Source organism: Oryctolagus cuniculus, chromosome 4 (genome assembly GCF_051225735.1).
Source record: "Oryctolagus cuniculus isolate XC-2025 breed Fujian yellow rabbit chromosome 4, ASM5122573v1, whole genome shotgun sequence".
Classification (NCBI taxonomy): Eukaryota; Metazoa; Chordata; class Mammalia; order Lagomorpha; family Leporidae; genus Oryctolagus; species Oryctolagus cuniculus.
In genome coordinates, this window is record NC_142870.1 from 63,968,648 (window position 1) to 63,994,131 (window position 25,484).

The window sequence follows — 25,484 nt, forward strand, 5'->3', positions numbered from 1 at the left end:
TCACCACTTGGGACACCTAAATCCCGTACTGTAGTACCTGATTCCAGTCTTTGCTCTTCCAGTGCCAAACCAATTTCCTGCTTAAGTGCATAGTGAGAGGCAGCAGATTTTTGTCATCCACATGGGAGACCCAGACTGAGTTCTGGCTCCTGGACTCAGCCTCGCCCAATGTGGCTGTTGTTCACATTTGGGGAGTGAATCAGCAGACAAAAGATCTCTCTAAATCTCTATCTAGATTTCAAATAAAGTGAACATAAATAAGCAAAAATTTTTAAAAGAAATTAAATTATCCTTGAAGGACTTAGGTATCAGAAGCAGTAAACTAGGACTCAGGTGAACTTGATTTTGCTAACCTACCTAATCACAAGAACTCTAGCCTAGAAAATGAAACCGGTAAATCTTCAAATTTCCAATTAGAAGTAAGCAAGAGACCAACTTTTTTTGGTAGCTGCTTACTTCACTGAAGTGATTTAAAGGAAATGCGTGGTAGAAAGCTTTATTTGAGGTAAACTGATTTAAAATCAGTTTTTTATTTAAAATAAAAAAAAACATTTTTCAGATATTGCCATATTTGCCCATTATTTTTCTTTAGTTGTTACATATTACAAAACTGGTTCTAACAAATCCGTGTAGCCTATATGCTTTCTCTTTTTTCTATCCTCCAAAAAGAAACCATCGAAGATAATGACAGGAAGTAATTGCATCTGAATTCTGCAATTGTTAGAAGAAAAACAAAGTCTTACTTTAGAAGCATATGCCATATTTTGATATGAAGAGACATTTCAATTCAAAGTCCCACTTTTTTGTGGTCCACAGTTTTTATAAAATACCTACAGTAGGTATTTTTAGTATCTGTCATTCCAAAACCCTTTTTAAGTTATTGTGGATATTGAGATGGATCACTTGGTACCTATTCTGGTACAAAACACAGCAGCTGTTCAGCAAGTACACAGCAATGCCTCTCCAAGATTTAGGTGAAGAACTAAAAATCATTATTTCTGGTTGAAGTTAATGAGAAATGTATTGATCTGCCCTGGATTTTTGTCAAGCTACCAAGCCAGGGACACATTCTTTAGAGTCAACCTTTAATAATAGGAGAGGGTTAGTTTGATGCTCTCTTTCAAAGATACACAGTTCTTCAATGTCTAAGCAAGGCATTTGAGCACTAAACTCTGAAAGCAAGTGTTGATTTTTCTGGGTCCCAAACATCTAGTTCCTGAGAAGAGTTTTTAAACCTTTATGCAGCATTGTCTATAAAACTGATGGTTTAACCTTAAGAGTATCTGGGAAGGATTTGTTTTCAAAGTAAAAGGCATGAAGACAGATGTTAACACATTTCCAACAATCCTTGTCCAGTTTCAGAGTACTTTGTGGTCTATAGGCCAGAGACACAATAACCAACAGCTAAGATATGTAAGCACATGGAATCCAGTACTTGGGTATTCTCAATGTACAGCTTTTAAGTGGCAGCCCAATCTTTCAATCACAGCTCAAAGTCACATGTTTTACAAGGAATTCCCTTGTGCCCCCTAAAAGAGTCTTCTTAGTCTTCTTTCTTTCCCCACAACCTCTTTATAGTCTATCAATCTCTATTATGATTTTTTAAGGTCATTTAGAGTATGTGCTTCTTACCAGCAATGACTGTCACCCTGGTCTTGGATGTATTCATGCACTCAACAAAGATTTGCTAGGTGCATATCACAAGGCCTTGGAGACACAGTCATTATGCTTGTACTCCTACCTGTGATTAACTGGAGGTTTAGGGTAGCCATGCCCTACTCACTTGGCATCCTCCAATTCCTCAGTTCTCTGAATGGCATCATGTTCATATTTCATTCTCCACTGAACCATTTCAGCATTGCCTTTGGATAGCGCCCGGTGCAGCTCAGCCTTGATCTCTTGTTCTTCCTCATACTGCTCTCGTAGAAGGTCACAGTCACGTTTTGCTGACTGTAGGGCATTAGCCAGAGAACTCTGTGACTGTAGGGAGCACAAATTTTTAAAAGTTACTACCAACGTGAACAAAGAATTGAAGGTGAAATAATTTTTTTTTAGATAGGTGAGTAATCTGCCACAAATTCAAACCAAACATGAACCTAGTACAGCAATACCAGGGAGAGAATTTGGGACATGAAAAAATAGATTTAATTGTTGCTGTTTAACTAGGGAACAGTGTTCTGTTAGGGAAATGCAAACTTGACTATGTGGGTTTCAATAATAGATAAGCCTAGAGTTCTAAACATAGTAAATCCAAAGGTGTTTTCCTTGTTACTCAGAGAAAGCAAGGAAAAATATTTATCACTTAGATTTAGATCTTGCATGAACTAGAAAGAATTAGATTTAATCTAGCCACTTACCTAATTGATAAGGAAAATAAAATATTTTTTAAAGATTATTTTTATTTATTCTGAAAGAGTTATAGAGGCTGGTGGGAGAGATGAGACAGAGAGAGAGAGAGAGAGAGAGAGAGAGAGAGAGAGAGAGGTCTTCCATCATCTGGTTCATTTCCCATGTGGCCGCAACAGCCAGCATTGGGCCAGGTTGAAGTCAGAAGCTTCATTCAAATCTCCCAGATGGGTAGCAGGGCTCAAATATTAGATCATCCTCTGCTGCTTCTCCCAGGCCGTTAGCAGGGAACTGGATTGGAAGTGGAGCAGCTGAGACACTATATGGCACTCACATGGGATGCCGTTGTCATTGGTAGCAGCTTTACCTGCTTTGCCACTATGTCAGCTCCCAGGAAAATAAGTTCTTACTTCACGTGTATACCTCTGAAAATATGTTTTTATCACTATAAAACAGTGTTGTCCACTTTACTTTCTAAATCTTTTACTTCATATGTAACCCTGTGAAAATCTCAATTTTATACTGTAAAAGAGTGCTGTCCAATAGAACTTTCTATAGTGACTAAAATTCTTGATATGTACACTATTATGGCAATGACTAATCACATATGGCCAGTGAACACTAAGAATGTGCCTAGTGTAATGTGTGATCAAATGGAGTTTTTAATTTTAATTGGTATACACTTAAATTTGGATAGTCACCTGTAGTATACTTATAGCTCTTGTATTTATTAGACAGTGGAGCTGAGTTTAATGAACATTTTAGTCACTTACATAGTGGTCTGGTTAACCTAGCAGCATCATTCCCAGAAGATAACCTCCTGTAGTGGAAAGAATCAGCACCTTGGCTTGTCCTCATGAATCATTTATGCAAATTAGGAAGAAGCATCACCCTAAGTAGATGTAACTCCAAGGACACTGATTTAATTTATTGCAGTATCAGTCTGACAGCACTGCACAATAAGTGAGGAGCATCAATACAAGAAGACTGAGAATCATATAACCTTGGGTTCAAATTGGGATCTTTCCTCTTATTTAATACTTACTGAGCACCTGTTTACAGAAGTAAATGAAGCAACATCCCTGCCCTAAGAAACTAAAAAGAATTGAGGGGAGAGGTGAGGCCAGCATTGTGGGGCAGCAGGTTAAGATGCCAGCTGCAATGCCAGCATGGCGTATTGGAGCCAGCTCCCTGCTAACGCACTTGGGAAAGCACTGGAAGGCAGCCCAAGTTCTTGGGCACCTGTGATCCATGTGGGAGGCCAGATAGAGTTCCTGGCTCCCGGCTTCAGCTTGGCCCGGCCTGGATATTGCAGTCATCCGGGGAATGGATCAGCAGATGGAAACTTTCTGTCCCTGCCTCTGTCACTCTGCCTTTCAAATAAATAAAAATAAAATTTTTTTGAAAAAGAAGGGTATACACAAAATAATCTTTTAAATAAAGTAATACATAAAGATTCCAATGCCAGTAAAAGAAAAATAAAACATGTTGGTATGATATAGGATGTGTGGCTCCCATCCATCAATCCTGCAAAGAACGGAGGGAAGGGGTCATAAGTAATGGGAACAGCAGTTACCAAAGTCCTACGGCAGGAATGATGGAAGCTTGTTTAAGAGTCATGACGGAAGTCAGGGTGAGTGGAGGGGAACTAGCAAAGACAGCAGATGTGTGAGATAAGGTCAGAGAAGGAGGCTGAAGCTGGATGAAGAAAACCTTATAGAGCAATTAGAAGCCATTGAGAAGACAGCCAGAGATATTCTATGATATATAAGCTAAGTCATTTAATAATTTGGGTAAACTCTTTCACAATGCATCTCTAGCTGTATGATCTTGGACAAATTATTTGTCTTCTCAGAACCCTGTATTCTTCATGAATAAATACATAATTCTGCCAAGCACATATCATTGAGGTAAGACTTAGATACCATGAGACAAGTATGTAGTAAAATGCCTGATGAACAGTGGAAGTAACTTTAAATTTTTTTAGAAAATAATAAAAAACAAAAGAAGGAAAATGATACAAGATTTAAAAACAAAGACCCCACTACCCCTTTGCAATGAGATAGGTCATCCATAAGTGAGGTAACTTTGGGGTCGTAGAAATACGATGCCTTGTATATGAACTAAGAATTCATCTTAAACACAATGGCTCAAATACTTCATCATGTTAGCTACTTTACTTTTACCTTAAAGGACCACTTTCACTGCAGTCACCTATCAACAACATATTCTCATAGAAATGGCTGATTTCTATTCCTTATTGACACCGTCAAAATAATATCGAGCTAACTCAGCCCCATTTATTTCATTCTGGTATTTGCCTTAATTTTATTTCTTAGTGAACAGTTCAGAATCACACTCCACAGAGAGCTTTGCTGATCTTCTGTGTAGGTAATAATTCAGAAAAGAAACATCCTTTCCTTGCTCTAAATCTGACAAACTGCAGAAGCAATTTTTAATCTCTAAGAAATATCCTTATCATCAAAGTTATTCCTGACTTACAACATCCAAAAGGGGTTTTCCTCCATTAATTCTAAGGCATTTTCCTTTCTTCTTTTACAGGAGAAGATACTCAGGCTGACCCACCAAACACTATTTTTTAAAACAATTACTGATTTTCAAAAATAGATGAAATCATAGAAGCATTACTTTTGTCTCCTCTTCTAATTGCCCTCTCAGTTCTTCAATTTGCCGAGTGAAGCTGCTCTTTTCCATGGAAAGCTGCTTTATCAAAGCTTCTTTGTCTTCCAGTTTCTTCAGCAGTTCACCTACAGAAAAATGTCACAAAATACGTTAATCATGGTCTTCTTCAACAATTGCCTGTACCACTTGACTTATTCACATTGAAAGCAACAAGAACGGCCAGCAAAGATGACTCCTATGAACATATTTTTGATATTTTGGAAGATTCTGAAAGTTTTGTTATCAACAAAATAATGGTAATGATCCTTTGCAGGACACACAAGAGGGAGCTAAAAAGAAAACTGATTTTTAGCAGTAAGTATGCATCAATGACAGACACTTTTAGCTACATTTTATTGAGAACCTTCGTCTAGGCACTTTATTATCTATCTTAATTCTCATAACTTCTTCGTAATAGGGGTATTGTATGAAAGTTCAAAAATTCATTGAAAATATAGGTTATAAAATGGCAATGCCTAGAGATTTAAAATGTTTTGCACTGAAATAAACATATCTGTTAATTCCCTTTTTCCACATGTTTTGAAGTCGCCTTCATCCATTTTGCAAAGGATGAAACAGGACAACTTACTTAAATGTGACTAAAACAGGAACACACATAGTAGTTGGTAGAGGTGGTTCAGATGCAATTTTACCCTGAAGAACACATTCTTTTATGCTGTGTTCTTAATTTATTATCTGTGGCTCTACCAATATCTGGCTATATGGTTTTGATATAATTATAATTTTTTGCCTCATTTGTAAAATGAAGATAACAATCCAATAAAAGATTGTTAATGAAAATTACATTAGTGTGAATGTACTTTATAGAATGAATTAAATATTAAAAAATAGTCATTAAATGGTAGGAAATGTAGCCACAAGAAGAGTAATTCTATTAAGCTCCAGTCTACCCTTTCTGCTTAATTTATCTCGCTAATTATACAACAGAAATGCCATAGTTGTGAGGAATTATACTAAAAGCTGAGTCAATTCTGAGGAAAGCTAGTCATTCTATAGTGCAATTAGTACAACACTGAAAGCTCCAGTATTTATGACTTCACCTTGTTTGCTGCAACAAATTTCAAGAGTAGGACTTCCCAAACTTTGTGTTCTCAAGAATATTTTTCTGCTTAAAATTTATTGAATACCCCAAAGAAAATTTGTATAGGTTTTTAATTAATATATAGTGCATTAGACATTCAAACAGAAACATAAAATGTATATTAATTCTAAGGTAATAATAAAAACAATGTGTTAACATGTTAATATAACTATTTTTTAGGGAAAAGAAATTATTTTGCAAAACTGAAAAAAATACTGAAGATTATATCATTCTATATCCAAAAGATTTCTTTAAAATATAGCTAAAACCTTATATCTTCTTCTGAATTCAGTTATCCTGTTGAGTATATACGGAATATATACTGTTCAGTATTTACTGTTGAGAAAATTAGATGTGAGTGCCATGGAAAGGGCTGCAACACCCTCCTCCAGGGTAGGAACTAAAGACCCCTGCTCTCAGCCCAAGCCCACCCACTTTGTGGTATAGCTTACCTTTAACCTATCCTGATAAAATGGAACTCAGCCAAACCAGAAAAATCCAGTTTATGGCACATGTACACGGAGATGTTGCTTGACATTAGGGTGACCCTGCTTCATTACATGATCATTATAATATAATTAGCTTTGCAATTTTGCCCTCCTCTTGCTGTGGGCATTCCCAATGCACACTGGGAAGCCACATGTATAAAAATCCAAAAGTATAAAACTCCCAGAAGTCAATCAAAATTGCAAGTCAAGAGTGTGATAGCCATCTCACGGGGCATCACTCTAGGGACGAAAACCTGAAACCCTAAGGGAAACAGAGCCATTGTCACTTTGGCCCATTCCTCTATTGGAATGTACTCTAATTACCTTTGCTGAGTTGTGCTTCTTCACTGCTTTGGCAAGAAGAATCAAGCAAACTGGTCAAAACTGATAACAATAATGCATTGTTTTGATTGAAATATATGGAGAAAATCCAGTCACTCACAAATATATAGTTAGAAATGTAAAGTTTATATTCATAATCTTTGCAGATAATGGTGACCATGAATTAGTACTACATCAAAACTCTGCAAAGGCAAGGCTCTTATGTGTTACAAGGTGCAGTATGTAATCAAACCAATCAATGAGCTTTTGTATTCTGTTAAATTGAAAATCATTGGTTTATCTTAAATTCAAATATATCTTTTACCATGATATAATTTTATATCACACAGGGGTGATTTGAAAAATAATAATTCACTGAATTCTAAAGATTTTCCAAATGGTGATGATTTTCATTATGTAATTTCAAAGTGGAAAAAATTAACTTTTTCTCTCTATTCTCAGTCACTCAAACACATCTGACACAAGATGTGTGTGTGTGTGTGTGTGTGTGTATTTTTTTTCTCCCAGACACCAGCTGGGTATCCAACAGTTAAACGAAATTTTAACACTATCTACTTAGAGCTACATCACATTCCGGTTGTTGAGGACTCAATCCCACAAGACTGACCCCTTTCAAATGCTAATTCCATGTCTATGGTTTTAGCTACACTTCTGACCAGCCTTCAATAAATCAGTGTTCCTACAACTTGCTTTCTAGTTCAATAAATTTGTTAGAGAAACTCAGAGAACTCAGGGAAACACATTATTTAAATTTACCAGGTTATAATAAAAGACACAGATGAATAGTCAGATGGAAAAGATGCATAGGATAGGGATGGGAATCTTTTGACCCTCTTTCTCAGAAGTCAGGGGTGGGGCTGAAAAATCCAACCCTTTAATTATAATGTATACATCTGTTTTGTTACTATAAGCAAATGCCTGAGACAGACAACTTATGTATAGGTTTATTAGCACACAGTTTTGGAAATGGAAAGTCTGAGTAGCATGGTGCAGGCTGTGGTGAGGGCTTCATGATGGATAGCAGGAGTGTGTGCAAGAGCAAGACATCATATCCTCAAATAGGAAGTCAGAGAGTGATTTAGGAGTAAGGATCTCTCATACAAATCCAGTCTTAAGGCAGGAATTGTGGTGCAGCAGGTTAAGCTGCTGGTTGGGATGCCTGCATCTTATATTGGGGTGCCAGTTCAGGTCCTGGGTATCGTGCTTCTGATCCAGCTTCCTGCTAATGCATCCTGGAAGGCAGCAGATGATGGATCAAGTTACTGGGTCCCTGCTACCCATGTGGGAGATTTGGATAGCATTTCAGGGACCTGAGTGGAGCTTCAGGCCTCTGATTTCAGCTTGGATCAGCCCTGGCTGTTGTAGACATTTCAGGCATGAATCAGCAGGTGGAAAATGTCTCTCTCTCTCTCTCTCTCTCTCTCTCTCTCTCTCTCTCTCACTAACTCTGCCTTTCAGGTAAATGAAAATAAATAGAAATGTACAGAAAACAAAAAAACAAAAAAACAAAAAAAACCTCAAAACTAGCTGTTATTTTTATATAACAACATTGTTTATGTGAATTTTTAAAAAAGATTTTATTTATTTATATGAGAGGCAGAATTATAGACAGTGAGGGGGAGAGACAGAGAGAAAGGTCTTCCTTCTGCTGGTTCACTCCCCAAATGGTCGCAACGGCTGGAGCTGTGCTGATCTGAAGCCAGGAGCCAGGAGTTTCTTCCTGGTCTCCCATCTGGGTGCAGGGGCCCAAGGACTTAGGCCATCCTCTACTGCTTTCCCAGACCACAGCAGAGAGTTGGATTGGAAGAGGAGCATCCAGGACTAGAACCTGCACGTATATGGGATGCCAGCACCACAGGGAGGCAGAGATTAACCTACTGTGCCACAGCACTGGCCCCTATGTGAATTTTTATAATACAAAAAATATACAAATGCAATGTATGAATACAGCTTTTTTTTTTTCAAGAGGGCTTATTTTTAAGAGGTTCCCATTTCTAGTCAAATAAAGAGACCATATAGATAGAAGCAGGTTGGTTGGTAGCTTCACAGTTTTGCCTAGAAATTATTTTTAAATGCATCCCCCCACTGCCAGTATTTACCATAAAGCATAAAAAGGGAGTAAAAGGAAAGTTTCCTTGTTGGTTCCTATAATATGAAAGATACTACTATCTATTTTAGCAGAGCTAATATATGGAAAATATATGAAATAAATAAATTAATTTTACAGAAATGAAACAGTAATGAGATTATGGCTAAAGAGAGAACTAAATGAATCTTGATGTGAATGGGAGGGGGGAGGGAGAGGAAAAGGGGAGGGTTGCGGGTGGGAGGGAAGTTATGGTGTGGGAAAGCCATTGTAATCCATAAGCTGTACTTTGGAAATTTATATTCATTAAATAAAAGTTAAAAAAAGAGAGAGAACTAAATGAGAATAATATATATTTAAAGAATCCAAAACAAAACAAAAAAGGGTTATTAAAAAGCTATAGGTGCATTGTAAGCATATAGGGTTTTTTTTTTTTCTATGAGTATCTTAAACAATGGAAATGTCAAAAATAGGGTTAACTGTGTTAGAGTAAATTACATTATTGTATATGCTGCACTGAATGGAATCTTTGTATTATAGTTATCATAGAGAAACATAATTTGTAACATATTATAGTAATTTATTATTAATGAAAATATTTTTTGGAATATATGGAATATCTGTAAACAAACCACCAGAACATGATTATAAAACAGTAAAAATGTTTTTTGTTTAATTGAAGATATCTTTATTTTAAAAAAAAGTGGGGGGGTTAAGAAAATGAGAAAAGATATTTACAGCTATTACTTTCTAAGTACACAACACCCTAGGCAATTGAAGGCATCTTAATCTCCATCAGGAACAAAATTTTTGTCATACGTGTTATGCGTGCAAGTGTGATGCAAACTGGTCACATGCATCCAAGAAACACTGATGCCCAAACCACTATATTAGCAACTAATGTGTAATTAGTGGTCAGTACAGAGTTTAAAACATCTTCCCTTTCTCGTCCCATTCTAGGATTCTTAAGCAGCTCTCCTGTACTAAGCCATGTTTTTGAGTATCCCAGTTTGCTTTCTCATCCTCAGACTGATGATGTTTTTCCTCTAATTCTTTGTGCTATGCTTCCAAAGTATTTTTCATTTGCCCATGGCACCATTGGAACTCAGCTTCAGAGTTCTTCAGTTTTTGAAATTTTTCTTTCACCTTCATTTCAGACGCCTGCTCCATCTTCTTTACCTTAGATAAATGTCCCCTTCTTTCTTGTCGATTCATGCCAGAGGCATTCTTTTCATTATTGCATGGAAAATTTTCCAGGATAAACTATATACCAGGCTATAAAACAAGTCTAAATAAATTAAAATCATTGAAATCATATAAAGTAACTTTTCTGACTACAGTGGAATGAAGCAAGAAATTAATAACAAACTCTAGAAATTATATGAACAAAAGTAGACTGAACAACCACTTCTGAATGAGCAGTGGGTCATAGAAGAAATCAAAACAGAAATCAAAAGAATTCTTCAAACTGGTGAAAATGAAAACACATCAAAATTTATGAGATATAGCACAAGCAGTTTTTAGAAAATTTTATAGCAGGGGCCAGCACTATGGTATAGCAGATAAAGCTGCCACCTGCAGTGCATCCATACGGGCTCTGGTTTGAGACCCAGCTGCTCCACTTGCAATCTAGCTCTTGGCTATGGCCTGGGAAAGCATTGGAAGATAGCCCAAATGCTTGGGAACTTCACCCACATGGGAGATCTGGAAGAAACTCTTGTTCCTGGCTTTGGATCAGCCTAGCTCCAGACATTGTGGCCATCTGGGGAGTAAACCAGCAGATGGAAAACTTTTCTCTCTGTCTCTCCCTCTCCCTGTCTGTAACTCTAGCTCTCAAATAAATAAACAAATAAATGTTAAAAAAGGAAATTTTATAGCAATAAGTGCCTACATTTAAAATGGAAAAGCATCAAATAACTAATGCAACAATGAATCTAAATGACTTAGAAAAACAAGAACAAGCCAACTCCAAAATTGGTAGAAGGAAAAAAATAGTAAAATTTAGAGAATAAACAAAATAGAAATTAAAAACTGTATAAGACAAATGAGACAAATACCTATTTTTGAAAAAATAAATAAGGTAATAAAGTATTGGCCCAACTAATCAAGAGAAAAAGGGAGGAGGTTCAAATCAATAAAATTAGGGACAAAAAAGGGGATATTATAAATGATACCACAGAAATAGAATCATTAGGGACTATTATGGACTACTATATGCAAACAAATTGGAAGATCTGGAAGAAAAGGATAGGTTTACTGATGCATGTAAGTCACCAAAATTGAGGCAAAAAGACATAGAAAACCTGAATGGACAAATAACAAGGTTGAGATTGAATCTGTAATAAAGAATCTTCCAATCTTTACTACTGAAGTATATAAAACTTTTAAAGAAGAACTAGTACCATTTCTTCTCAAACAATTCAGAAGGATCCAAAAGGAGGAAACCCTTTCCAAACTCATTCTGTGAATCCAGCATAACCTTAGTTCCAAAAATAGGCAAAGATATAAAATATAGAAAACAATAGACCGGCGCCGCACTCAATAGGTTAATCCTCCACCTAGCGACGCCGGCACACCGGGTTCTAGTCCCGGTTGCCCCTCTTCCAGGCCAGCTCTCTGTGTGGCCCTGGAAGGCAGTGGAGGATGGCCCAAGTGCTTGGGCCCTGCACCCACATGGGAGACCAGGAGAAGCACCTGGCTCCTGCCTTCGGATCAGTGTGGTGCGCTGGCCGCAGCACGCCAGCCGTGGCGGTCATTGGTGGGTGAACCAACGGCAAAAGGAAGACCTTTCTCTCTGTCTCTCTCTCTTTCTCACTATCCACTCTGCCTGTCAAAAAAAAAAAAAATAGACAAATATATTTGAGGAACATACATACAAAAATCCTCAACAAAATACTAGCAAAGAGAATCCAACAACACATCAAAAATTCCCACCCTAACCAAACAGGATTTATCCCAGAGATGCTCCTACATATACAAACAGGATACATCACATCAAAAAAATGAAAGATAAAAACCATATTATCAGCTCAATAGATGCAGAGAAAGTATTTTATAAAATACAACATCCTTTCATGATAAAAATCTTAGAGAAAAATGGGTATAGAAGGAACATACCGTAACACAGTAAAGGCAATGCATGGCAAGCCCAGAGTCGACATCATATTGAATAGGGAAAAACTGAAAACATTTACAGTAAGATCTGGAACCAGATAAAGTTATATACTCACACTACTATTATTCAATATAGTTATACAAGTTTTAGCCAGAGCCATTAGGCAGGAAAATGAATGTAAAGGAACACAAATTGGAAAGGAAGAAGTAAAAATTAACCCTGTGTAGAGATAACATAATTCTTTTATATAGGAGAACCTAAATACTCCACTAGTTGGCTATCAGAACTGATAAGAGAATATGACAGAGTTTCAGGATATAAAGTTAACAAACAAAAATCAGTTGCATTCTTATATACCAACGATGATCTGGCAGAGAAAGAAATTATGAGACCAATCTCATTCTCAACAGCTACAAAAATTTAAATACCTTTGGATAAATTTATCCAAGGATGTAAATGATCTCTACAATGAAAATGATAACACATTAATGAGAGAAATAGAAAACACAAAAAAGGAGAATATTTCCTGTTCATGGATTAGAAGAATTAATATTATCAAAATGTCCATTATACCCAAAGCAATCTACACACTGTAATCTCTATCGATCTACACACATACTTCACAGAAATAGAAAAAAAAAAGCCTAAAATTTGTATGGGAACACAAAACACCCTGAGTAGCCAAAGCAATCCTAAACAGCAAAAACAAATCTGGAGGCATTACATGTTAGATTTGAATACATACTAAAGGATATTATAATTAAAACAGCCTGGTACTGACATAAAAATAGACTTGTAGACCAATGGAATAGAATACAATCCCCAGAAAGTAACCTGTGCATCTACAACCAAGTAATCTGAAAAACAAAATAAAAACCACTCCCTAGAGAAAGGGCAGTCTTTCAACAAATAGTGTTGGGAAAATTGGATTTCCACATGCAGATGTCTGAAACAAGACCCACACCTTACCTTCTACAAAAATCAACTGACAATGGATAAGAGATATAAATTTGAGATCTGGAACTATCAAACTACTAGAAGAAAATATAGTGAAAACATTGTAATATATAGGCCTAAGTAAAGACTCCTAGGTAAGACACCCCCAAAGCAAGGTAATATAGTAAAATTAGATTAAATCAAGCTAAGACACTTCATATAGAAAAGGAAACATTTAACAAAGTGAAGAGACAACAGACAGAATGGGAGAAAATATTTGCAAACCATGCAGTTTATAAAGGCTTTATATCCAGGCTATATAAGGATGTGAAAAAACTCAACAGCTACAAAGCAAAGAATCCAGTTAGGAAATGAGCAAAGGATATGAACAAATGTCTTTGTAAGGACAAGAAACACATGAAAAAATGCTCAGGATCATTAGTCATAACAGAAATGCAAGCAAAAACCACAAAAGTATCACCTCACTCCAGTTACAATGACTATTATCCAAAACTCAAAGTAACAAATGCTGGTGAGGTTGTGAAGAACAGGGTGCCCTAACACCCTGGGTATATGTGTGAAATCAAATTGATAGATCTGTTGTAGAAAACAGTATGGAGAGTCCTCAGAGAATTACTAATGTATATGCCATGTGACTCAGCTATCCCATTCTGGGGAATATGTCCAATGAAGGTGAAGTTAGCATATGAAAGAGATACGTGCACCCCATGTTCATAGCATCTTAATTAATAATAATAATAATAATAAAAGTATAGAATCAACCTAAATACCCAACTGCTGACTGGAAGAAAATATGGTATATATACATGATGGAATATTACCCAGCCATAGAAAAGAATGAAATCTTGACATGTGCAATAAGGTAAATGGAACTGGAAATCATTATGTTAGGTGAAACAGCCAGATTCAGAAATGCCACATTTTCTCTTATTTGTGGAAGAATATATAGAGTGTAAAAATGGGGGGATGCCAGATCAGCTAGTATATAATAATAAACATTGCTTCAAGGCCAGTGTTAGGGCACAGTGGGTTAAGCTACCACCTATGATGCTGGCATTCCACATGAGCACCAGTTCAAGCACCAGGTGCTCCAGTTCTGACCCAGCTGTCTGCTAATGTGCCTGAAAAAAACAGTGGAAGATGATCTGCGTGCTTGTGCCCCTGCCACTCACCTGGGAGACTTGATGGAGTTTCCTGCCCCTGGCTTCCTCTTGGCCCAGCCCCTGCCATTGTAGCTACTTGGGGAGTAAACCAGCAGATGAAAACTCTCTCTCTCTCCCTCGCTCTCTCTCTCTAACTCTGCCTTTCAAATAAATAAATAAATCTTTAAAATAATTCACTGAATTATACAATGTACATGATGATATATATCCTTTTTTTTCACATGTTATAGTCATGGTCATGAATCCCTAACCTTATGATTTTTTTAGATTTATTTATTTATTTGAAAGCAGAGTTACAGAGTGAGAGAAGGAGAGAGAGAGTGTGTGTGAGAGAAAGAGAGAGCTATCTTCCATCTGCTGCTTCACTCCCCAAATGGCTGCAATGACTGGGGCTGAGCCAGGCTGAAGCCAGGAGCCCAGAGCTTCTTCTGGGTCTTACCATGTGGAGACTTGTGCCATCCTCCCTGCTTTTCCAGGCATGTTAGCAGGGAGCTGGATGGAAAGTGGAGCAGCTTGAACTCGAACCTACACCCATATGGGATGACAGAACTGCAGGCTGTGGCTTAACCCACTGTGCCACAATGCTAGCCCCACTTTATGATGTTAATATCCCTGTTTACAAGAAAAAATTGTGTATACACATATGTGCATTTTGTCTACATATGAAGTGGATATGACAAAATGCTAAAAATTGTTAAATTTTAAAAATAACCAAAAAGAAAAAAAAAAAAGAATAGTCTTATTCAGTGTCCTTTCTGGAGCCCAAAATATTTCCTCTTTTAGATTCCCAGGGTTGTATTTTGCCAAATTATTTTAATTTAACTTTGAGCCTAGATTTAGAAACGGCAGTGTCCACTGGCAGAAAAATGCTGCCCAGCCTAAATCATCTTCATTCTCTATTTTGAAGGGTGTGCTTATGGGGCATCAAGAATATATTATTTATTTTCATTGACCTATGAAATATATCTCTGGAAATGTATTCGTACAGTTAATTGGAATCACAAACATCTATCCACACACTGATCATAGCAGAGAAACAAGTCAAGCTATGAGGCAAGGTCTAATTGATGGATTGAAAGTAGCCACTACAAATGCCTGACTATACAAGACACAAAAAGTTTGTAAATAATTGAAATATAAATGATTGGAAATAGATGATGGATTGCTATAGATAGAAATATATTGACAGTAAAGAATAAACCATGGGACTTTTTTCCTTTAACTTATTCATCAAATGTTTCTGTAACACCAAAAACTGTTGGCCAGTTTTCTAGATAAATTATGAACCTCAGTTCACAGAACAAAGAACTGTGCCCTGCTTATCTTCTGACAGATGGAAACAAACACATTTATCATGCTAAGTATGCAGTTTGTTTGAAGGTAATAAATAATATGAAATGGGAAGTGTGTTGAGGAAATGAGTTGCCAGTGCTGAAATATCACCTATGTAGACTTTCCCCAAATATCCATATGACTAACCTCATCTCCAAGTCTTTGCAGAATTAATAAGGTGTTCAAGCAGGAGAAAACAACTAGAGAATGACTCTAGGTTGATAGTACTTGGAGTGTATAAAATACAGCAACAAGATCAATGTATCTAAGAAGAGAGAAGAGGCAGCCAGAAGAAAAGATAATAAAGATTATGAAGGCCTATTCATGTAGGCACATGTAGCCATGTATAGGCTATGGCCTTTACTGAGTGTAAAAAAAAAAATCCAGATTCATTATTAGAAATTAGAAACTGTGCCTATTCAATAGTATAGAAATTGAAGGGGCCAGCATTGTGGCATAACAGGTTAAGCTGTCTGAGACACTGGCATCCCACATGGGTGCCTTTTCCAGTTTTGGCTGCCCCACTCCCAATCCAGCTCCTTGCTAAGGCATCTGGGAAATCAGTGGAGGATGGCTCAGTGCTTGAGCCCCTGCACTCACATAGGAGACCCAGAAGACCCTCCTGGCTCCCAGCTTTGTTCTGGCTCACTTCCAGCCTTTGTGGCCATTTGAGGAGTGAACCAGTGGATGAAAGATCTCTCTCTATCTCCCTCTCTCTACATATAACTCTGCTTTTCAAATAAACAAAATAAATCTTTTTTTAAAAAAAATTCTAAAAATAAGTCATGTCTGGTAGACTGTGTAAATAGCCTTTACGATCATTTGATCTTAAAAATCGCTTCATTTAACTGCATGCTATTTTCCCACATTATAGAACAGAACTAAGCAGAGCCTCCCAAGGAGGCATGGAGGCAACCTTTCCCACACAAACCACACATGGGTGGGCAGGGTATGTCTGAGGCTGCATTCCTCCTCTAGGAACTTGAAATGGCCACTCCGTTTCAGCAGGTTCTTCATTATCTTTGTTATGTCTCTGTGTGTCTGCTGGGGTTGAGAGTTACAAGCAAGGCAGCACATTTCCTTACCGCGCTCATTCCGTAGCTTTGTCTTCTGTGCTGTCAGGTCATTTGCCAGTTGAGTCACCTCATCCAGTTTTGCATTTGCCTCATGCAAGTGCTCTTCATACTGACCACAGAGTTTCTCAGCATTAGCCTATGAGTTGAGAAAGAAGGGTTGGTTACGGCTGATAGAGGCCATGCTGAATGAGCTACACAAGGAAGGAAGCGATTGATGGCTCCTGGGAACCATGTGCTGTCTTCTGCAGTAACAACCACGGCCAGCTTTGGTAAACCTCATGTTCTCACTTAAGCAAGAACAATAAATCTAGAATCTGTACCCCTAAGAGATCTAAGCTACCCAGACTGTGGGTGTCAGTAAAGAAGCCCAGTTCCCAGGGTATTACAACTCTTTTTAGAATTCTTAGCTCTTCTGAAAACTGAAACATGTCAAATGCTAATGAAGTACATGATCATTTCCTAATATTATATACTCAATTGTCTTCCTTTTACACTATAATATGAATTTCATGAGGCCAAAGATTCTATCTCTTCACAGATATACTATTCCCCCACCCCATCTAGGAAATACTAGAAATGCTACTGCCTAGCACATGGCAGAAACTCAGAAAAAGGAGAGCCACAGAAGGAGGAGAGAGAGGGCACAGGAGAGGAAAGGAGAAAGAAGCAAATCTAGAGGGCTGACCAAGCAGGCTAGAATATTACAGTAGGATTTGAGCTGCAGTAGCCTAATGATGGACAGATAAACTGTCAAAGCAACTGCACCTTCCTCATCACTATGGCTGCAAGCTCAAGGTAACCCTGTGGCGCTAACACTTCAATCTCAAACTGCAGCTTCTCTGAATTAGCTTTCTATGCTTGCAGAAAGTACATGCCATTGGTCTTTGCACTTCTACCTGACAGGTAACCAAACTAATCACCAGACTGCTGCCACACTGTAGAAACTCATGCTCATGATTTTAGACTCAAGATCCTCAGACAAGACTAAAAGCTGCCAGCTAACCTAGAAGTTAGCTGTAGTTTGTCTTACTATATGTTCAGCAATGGTAAAGTGACATTGGTGGACCCTCTCAATTCTGTAGATTTCACATAGCTGTTTTTGTGAAACTCACCTATATATGACCTGTGAATGCTTTCCATCTCTCCTCCATCACTGATGATAATCAGAAAACTAATACTGATAGCAACCATAGTTAATATGTTATAGTTATTATGTGCCTATTTCATACTCAGCTCTCTTCTAGACTCTTTTACATGTATTAAATCTCAATACAGTGATCCCATAAGACCTTTTTCTGTAACAACAAAAAATGCTATGGAAACATAAGAACAAAGTGACAAAGAAAGTATTCCATTGATGTCATTTTGAGAGCAATGTGAAACCTCATGAAATGGTAAAAGCTAGTGGTGAGCCTAATAGTTTAAATTTAATCTGATGGTCATGATAGAACAATAGCCAAAGACTAGGTAAATTCATAAGGTAAAACTGGATTTCCCTCTGTGGGAAACTTACAAATCTCCAAAAACCTTGGCCAGAATGCTGTGTTGAAAGTTGTTATATTTGGGGGTGGAGTTAGAATCATGCCAGGGGATCCCAATACAATCCCATCAAGGTGGCAAGTACCAATGCCATCTCACTAGTCCAAGTGATCAATTTCAGTTCACAATTGATCACACTGATAGGTCTAAGAGTCAAAGGGATCACACAAACAAGACTAATGTCTGCTAATACTAGCTGATAGAATCAAAAATCCGGGAGAGAATGATCCATCATGGGAAGCAGGATACACAGTAGACTCATAGAATGGCAGATGTCCTAAATAGCACTCTGGCCTCAGAATCAGCCCTTAAGGCATTCGGATCTGGCTGAAGAGCCCATGAGAGTATTTTAGGCATGGAAAGCCAAGACACCCTGGAAAAAAAAAAAGGAAGACCTAAATGGAAGATCTCTGCGAGTAAGATCCCAGTGGAAAGAACGGGGCCATCAAAGAAGGAGGTACCTTTCTCTGAAGGGAGGAGAGAACTTCCACTTTGACTATTTCCCTGTTGGAATAAGATCCAAGTCGGCGAACTCAAAAGGCTTCCATAGCCTTGGCAACTCATGACTAGAGCCTAGGGAGATTACTGACGCCATAAACAAGAGTGTCAAATTGTTAACAATAGGAGTCACTGTATACTTACTTCTCATGTGGGATCTGTCCTTAATGTGTTGTCCAATGTGAAGTAATGCTATAACTAGTACTGAAACAGTATTTCCCACTTTGTGTTTCTGTGTGGGTGCAAACTGATGAAATCTTTACTTAATATATACTGAATTGATCTTCTGTATATAAAGATAATTGAAAATGAATCTTGATGTGAATGGAATGGGAGAAGGAACAGGAGATGGGAGGGGTGTGAGTGGGAGGGAAATTATGGGGGGGGGGGAAGCCATTGTAATCCATAAACTGTACTTTGAAAATTTATATTTACTAAATAAAAATAAATAAAAAATTTTAAAAAAAAGATTTTATTTATTTACTTGAAAGAGTTACACAGAGATAGAAGGATAGGCAGAGAGAGATCTTCCATCCACTGGTTCACTCCCCAGCTGGCCACAATGGTTGGAGCTGTGCCGATCCAAAGGCAGGAGCCAGGAGCTTCCTTCAGGTCTTCCGATGCTGGTGCAGGAGCCCAAGGATTTGCGCCATCTTCTACTGCTTTCCCAGGTCATAGCAGTTAGCTGGATCAGAGTGGAGCAGCCAGGTCTCAAACTGGTGCCCATATGGGATGCTGGCACTGCAGGCGGTGGCTTTACTCAGCTACACCACAGCACCGTAGTGGGGGGGGGGGGAGGCTGACTGCCTAGCATTTTGACATAGCAGTTTATGGCATGGCATGCAATGCCAGAATCTTGTATGTTCTTTGGTTTAAATCCTGGCTTCTCCGCTTCCAATCCAGCTCCCTACTAATATGCCTGGAAAGCAGTAGATGGCCCAAGTCCTGGGCTCCTGCTACATATAAGGGAGAACTGGGTAAAATTCTGGGTTCCTGACCTCAGCCCAAAACAGCCCTGACCATTACAGCCATTTGGGGAGTGGACCAGCAGATGGAAAATCTCTCTTTCTTACTCTGTAACTCTGCCTTTCAAATAAATAAATAAATCTGTAAAAGAAAAGAAAATTGTTATCTTTGAGTTACGTTGTTGACTATTTTAAGCATTCTATGCAAGACTATCAACTTACATCATCTTATATCTCCAAAATAGGGATTGACATATAATAAACAGTCAGTAAATGCCTATGGTATTCAAATTCCTGCAAATCTAAGTGAGAGGTTGCCCAACATACCCACTGAAGTTTACTAAGGTCACATTAAACTTTTCTCATAAATGCCAATCCTCAAATTAGCTTTGTAATTTGGTCAAGATATGACCTATGGGTTTGCACTCAAATGAAGAACTGAATCAATGCAGGCCCATTTGAAGACTAACATGGATTACCTTGTAGTTTTAGCTTACAGGTGTTCTATTGTACAGCCAGGCTTCACAGTGATTGTGAAATAAGATCTGGCAAGTATTCCATGACCAGCATTTCATATAATGCCATCAGCATCATATAGATAAGAGAATTAAAGTTAAATGCCACTCATACCAAACTATGTAAACTCTCTATTCACAACAAAAATCTTTATTAATGATAAATGTAACAAGTTTAAGTTGCTTCTAGAATTTCAATTTAAAGTTGAATATGTTTACTCTCATTTCTGAAAGTGATTTTGACAATCATATTTGGCAGACTCACTTTTCCCCTCACAGTATACCCCAAGAGTTCTTAGTTGCTCTGTTTTATAAATGAGAAAACCAAACAAAATGCTAAATATCTTGGCCAAAATCACACAGATAATAAGTATGAATACTGAGATTTCAATTGAAACTGGCTTGCAGGTGCAAAATAGAAAAACAAAAGCTTCCTAAGAACTGATTGTAGTGATAATAAAGTAGTGGTACAAACAGCAATAGAAATGTTAAGGATTAATGAACTTGATGTCCTCGTTGGCTCAAGTTGTCCTAAGTCTTGGGTCCCAAAGTACATAAAAGTATGATGAACCTACTATGCAAACCATCTTTATTTTATGATGTCTTCAATTATAACTGACTCATTAACTGAGCCAGGAAGAAGAAAACATCCAGGTGTGAGAAATGTCACTGTGTTTATGGTTCTGGATACTCTATGCTATGCACCTGTCTGCCGGAGGTGAAACAGCACAAGTTTTTACAAGACAGCTCATGCAGTGGTATATGGAAAGGGAAATAAAAGAAACTAGAGTTCCCAGTTTTCAAGTGAGGTCCACATAGAGAGGGCCCACAGACTGTATTTCTGGAGTGGACAGATAGAAAAGACAACTGGCCTTAGGCATCCTTCACATGGTAAGTTTCCACAGGCATCACCAACTACTGATACAGTATTTTCAATTTACTTTTAAAATTTTATTTGTTTTTATTTATTTAAAAGGCAGAGAAGTGGGGAGAGAGAGAGAGAGAGAAAGAGAAAGAGAAAGAGAGAGAGAGAGAGAGAGAGAGAGAGAATCTTTCATCCATGGTTTACTTCCCAAATGGCTGCAACATCCAGCAGTGGAGCAGGCCAATGCCAGGTGCTTGGAAATCAATCTGGTCTCAGATCTAAGTGTCAGTGACCCAAGTAATAGAGTCATCACTTGCTGCCTCCCAGGTTTCACATTAGTAGGAAGCTAGAATTGGAAGTGGAATTGGTTCTCAAACCCAGGCACCATTGTATGGAATTTGTGTATAGCAAGGAGCATCTTAACCTCTGTGCCAAATGCCCACATTGATATATAAGCAAGAGCTACAAAAAGCAATAAGGTTATTTAAAAGAAGACTTTAAGGAATATAACATACAAAACAGTTGTATCTTCAAAAGAATTTCAAATTTAAGCATAAGGATAAACTAAATTTTTATAATAGAAAAGAAGAAGATAATGGAATATGCATTCATCTTAAAGTTGGTTCTTAAAACTGTGCATAAAAATGATGCCTCTCAGAAATGTAGGAGCCAATGGGAATTCAGAATCGTCAAATAATTGTGAGATTGCCTTTAAATTCTAAATTGCCTTGGGCCTTTCTGTCAGCATAATCCACTTGTGAAAGTGATTCAGCTTCCACTGTACCACTGAGTATTTCAACTGAGCATTGGGACTCTTGGCATTATATTTCAGAAAAAATTAAAATAAACATTCAAGAAAAAATTCAAAATAAGCTGTAGACCTACAAGAGTAAATAGAATCAATATTTCCCACCAACAAACATTTAAGTCAGTGGCAAAATGTGGTCACCCACAGACATACATAGGATTTGGAGTTGAAGCTCATGTCTGCTACATAATTGTATGACCATGAAGAAACCACTGAATGCAGGAGTCCCAAGAGGTACATATATAATGCTAGCAACTGAATGAAAAGGTGGTACAAAGCATTGTAGTAAATATGGATAAAATAACACCTAGTTTCTATCACAGGGATGGTTTCTATTTAAGCATTGCTAAAGGACTTTATAACATGCAGCAAGCAGTATATATTGGATATCATTAATTGATCAAATATCCATATTATGGATATTCTTGCAGAATAAAAGGAAAAAGGCATTGACAATATGCTAACTGAAATAAATGTTGAAAATGTCCCAGGTCTAGAAAGAGACATGGACTTCCAGATACAAGAAGCTCAAAGAACCCAAGACACTCTGAAAAAAAAAAAAAAAAAAGACCTAAATGAAAGATCTCTGCAAGTGAGATCCCAGTGGAAAGAACAGGGCCATCAAAGAAGGAGGTACCTTTCTCTGAAGGGAGGAGAGAACTTCCACTTTGACTATTTCCCTGTTGGAATAAGATCCAAGTCGGCGAACTCAAAAGGCTTCCATCGCCTTGGCAACTCATGACTAGAGCCTAGGGAGATTACTGACACCATAAACAAGAGTGTCAAATTGTTAAGTCAACAACAGGAGTCACTGTATACTTACTTCTCATGTGGGATCTGTCCTTAATGTGTTGTCGAATGCGAAGTAATGCTATAACTAGTACTGAAACAGTATTTCCCACTTTGTGTTTCTGTGTGGGTGCAAACTGATGAACTCTTTACTTAATGTATACTGAATTGATCTTCTGTATATAAAGATAATTGAAAATGAAAAAAAATCGTCTTTATGGATAGAAAATAAACCAAACTAATCTATCTCACTGGTTATATTCTTTAAAAATGTGGGGAAAATATTTTATAATTTGAAAAACGTGTTTTGTGTGGTTACGGTGTGTCAGGTGGTCCTCTGATACTTAGGTTTAATGTTCTGGCTATGAAAGCAGCAGATGAGGTTACTTTTCTGATTTAATTTATCATCAACACATGGAGATGTGGATGAAAAGAAGGAAAAAGACAATTGGATGGCTAAAGTTGGTTCTGTCATAGAAAATTGTTGCAATACACAAAATGTCTTCAAAGAGTTCAGGAAAATACATGTTGTACTATGTGAATTAAGAGTAAAACTAGGATTCAAACAGTACTTTATACTTGGTATGTCTGTGTGGGTGCAAACTGTTGAAATTTTTCTACTAATCTTTATACTAAATACTAATACTTTATACTAAATATTTACTATATACTAAGTTGATCTTCTGTATATAAAGATAATTAAAAATGAAACTAATGTAGAATAGGATGGGACAGGGAGTAGGAGATGGGATGATTTGCAGGTGGGAGGGTGGTTATGGGGGGAAAAACTGCTATAATCCAGAAGTTGTACTTTCAAAATTTATATTTATTAAATAAATATTTAAAAAATGCATGTTACAAAAAAAAGAAACACATTTTTCCAACAATGATGCATGCAGACTGAAAGTGAAAGGTTGGAAAAAGATATTCCATGCCAACAGAAATGAAAAAAAGAGCTGGCATAGCCATCTTAATATCAGACAAAATAAACATTAACACAAAAACTGTTAAGAGAGACAAAGAGGGGCACTATATAATGATTAAGGGATCAATTCATCAGGAAGATGTAGCTATTATAAACGTATATGCACCTAATTACAGGGCACTGGGTTATATAAAAGATATGTTAAGGAACATAAAGGGAGACTTAGATTCCAATGCAATAGTACTTGGGGACTTCCATACTCCACTTTCAGCAATAGACAGATCAACCAGACAGAAGATCAACAAGGAAACAGCAGATTTAATTTACACTATAGCCCAAATGGATCTAACAGATATCTACAGAACTTTTCATCATACACTTAAAGAATACACATTCTTCTCAGCAGAAAATGGAACCTACTTAAGGACTGACCAATTACTAGACTATAAAGCAAGTGTCAGCAATTTCAAAAAGAATTGAAAACATGCCACGAATCTTCTCAGACCACAGTGGAATGAAGTTGGAAATTAGCAACTCAGGAATCCCTAGAGCATACGCAAATACACGGAGACTGAACAACATGCTCCTGAATTGAACACTGGGTCATGGAATAAATCAAAAGAGAAATCAAAAACTTTCTGGAAGTAAATGAGGATAACAGCACAACATACCAAAATTTATGGGACGCAGCAAAAGCAGTGTTAACAGGAAAGTTCATAGCAATAGGTGCCTACATCAAAAAATTGGAAAGGCACCAAATAGATGAGCTATCAGTGCATCTCAAGGAACTAGAAAAACTGCAGCAAATCGGATCCAAATCTAGTAGGAGAAGAGAAATAATTAAAATTAGAGAAGATATCAACAGGATTGAATCAAGAAAAACATTACAAAGGATCAGCAAAATGAAGAGCTGGTTATCTGAAAAAATAAACAAAATTGACACCCCATTGGCCCAACTAACTAAAAAAAGAAAAGACCCAAATCAATAAAATCAGAAATGAAAAAGGGAATGTAACTACAGACACCACAGAAATAAAAAGAATCATCAGAAATTACTGCAAGGACTTGTATGCCAGCAAACAGAGAAACCTATAAGAAATGGATAAATTCCTGGACACATGCAACCTACCTAAATTGAACCAGGAAGACATATAAAACCTAAACAGACCCATAACTGAGACAGAAATTGAAACAATAATAAAGGCCCTCCCAACAAAGAAAAGCCCAGGACCAGATGGATTCACTGCTGAATTCTACCAGACATTTAAAGAAGAACTAACTCCAACTCTTCTCAAACTATTCAGAACAATTGAAAAAGAGGGAATCCTCCCAAATTCTTTCTATGAAGCCAGCATCACCTTAATTCCTAAGCCGGAAAAAGATGCAGCATTGAAAGAGAATTACAGACCAATATCCCTGATGAACATAGATGCAAAAATCCTCAATAAATTTCTGGCCAATAGACTGCAACAACACATCAGAAAGATCATCCACCCAGACCAAGTGGGATTTATCCCTGGCATGCAGGGATGGTTCAGTGTTTGCAAAACAATGTGAAACACCACATTAACAGACTGCAGAAGAAAAACCATATGATTATCTCAATAGATGCCGAGAAAGCATTTGATAAAATACAACACCCTTTCATGATGAAAACTCTAAGCAAACTGGGTATGGAAGGAACATTCCTCAATACAATCAAAGCAATTTATGAAAAACCCACGGCCAACATCCTATTGAATGGGGAAAAGTTGGAAGCATTTCCACTGAGATCTGGCACCAGACAGGGATGCCCACTCTCACCACTGCTATTTAACATAATTCTGGAAGTTTTAGCCAGAGCCATCAGACAAGAAAAAGAAATTAAAGGAATACAAATTGAGAAGGAAGA

General features: G+C 37.4%; 2 protein-coding genes across 8 annotated transcripts in view; one reads left to right on the top strand and one right to left on the bottom strand.

Moving 5' to 3' along the window:
• Nucleotides 1-5,832, top strand: part of LOC103350560 (leukocyte surface antigen CD47) — a 166,636-nt gene extending 160,804 nt beyond the window's left edge. For all 4 annotated transcript variants that reach the window (XR_011387854.2, XM_008266989.5, XM_089330731.1 and 1 more), the window contains one exon: nucleotides 4,909-5,832. Coding sequence is in view for 2 of the 4 variants with exons in the window: in XM_089330731.1 (XP_089186857.1) it covers nucleotides 4,909-4,974 (66 nt within the window). In the remaining 2 variants the exon portion in view is untranslated. The remainder of the gene's footprint in view (nucleotides 1-4,908) is intronic.
• The window catches only part of LOC100354450 (myosin-15), a 110,389-nt gene that overhangs the window by 60,169 nt on the left and 24,736 nt on the right, over nucleotides 1-25,484 (bottom strand). For all 4 annotated transcript variants that reach the window (XM_070072033.2, XM_089330724.1, XM_089330725.1 and 1 more), the window contains 3 exons: nucleotides 16,699-16,825; nucleotides 4,996-5,114; nucleotides 1,784-1,980 (listed from right to left, as the gene is read on the bottom strand). In XM_070072033.2, coding sequence (XP_069928134.2) covers nucleotides 1,784-1,980; nucleotides 4,996-5,114; nucleotides 16,699-16,825 — 443 coding nt within the window. The remainder of the gene's footprint in view (nucleotides 1-1,783; nucleotides 1,981-4,995; nucleotides 5,115-16,698; nucleotides 16,826-25,484) is intronic.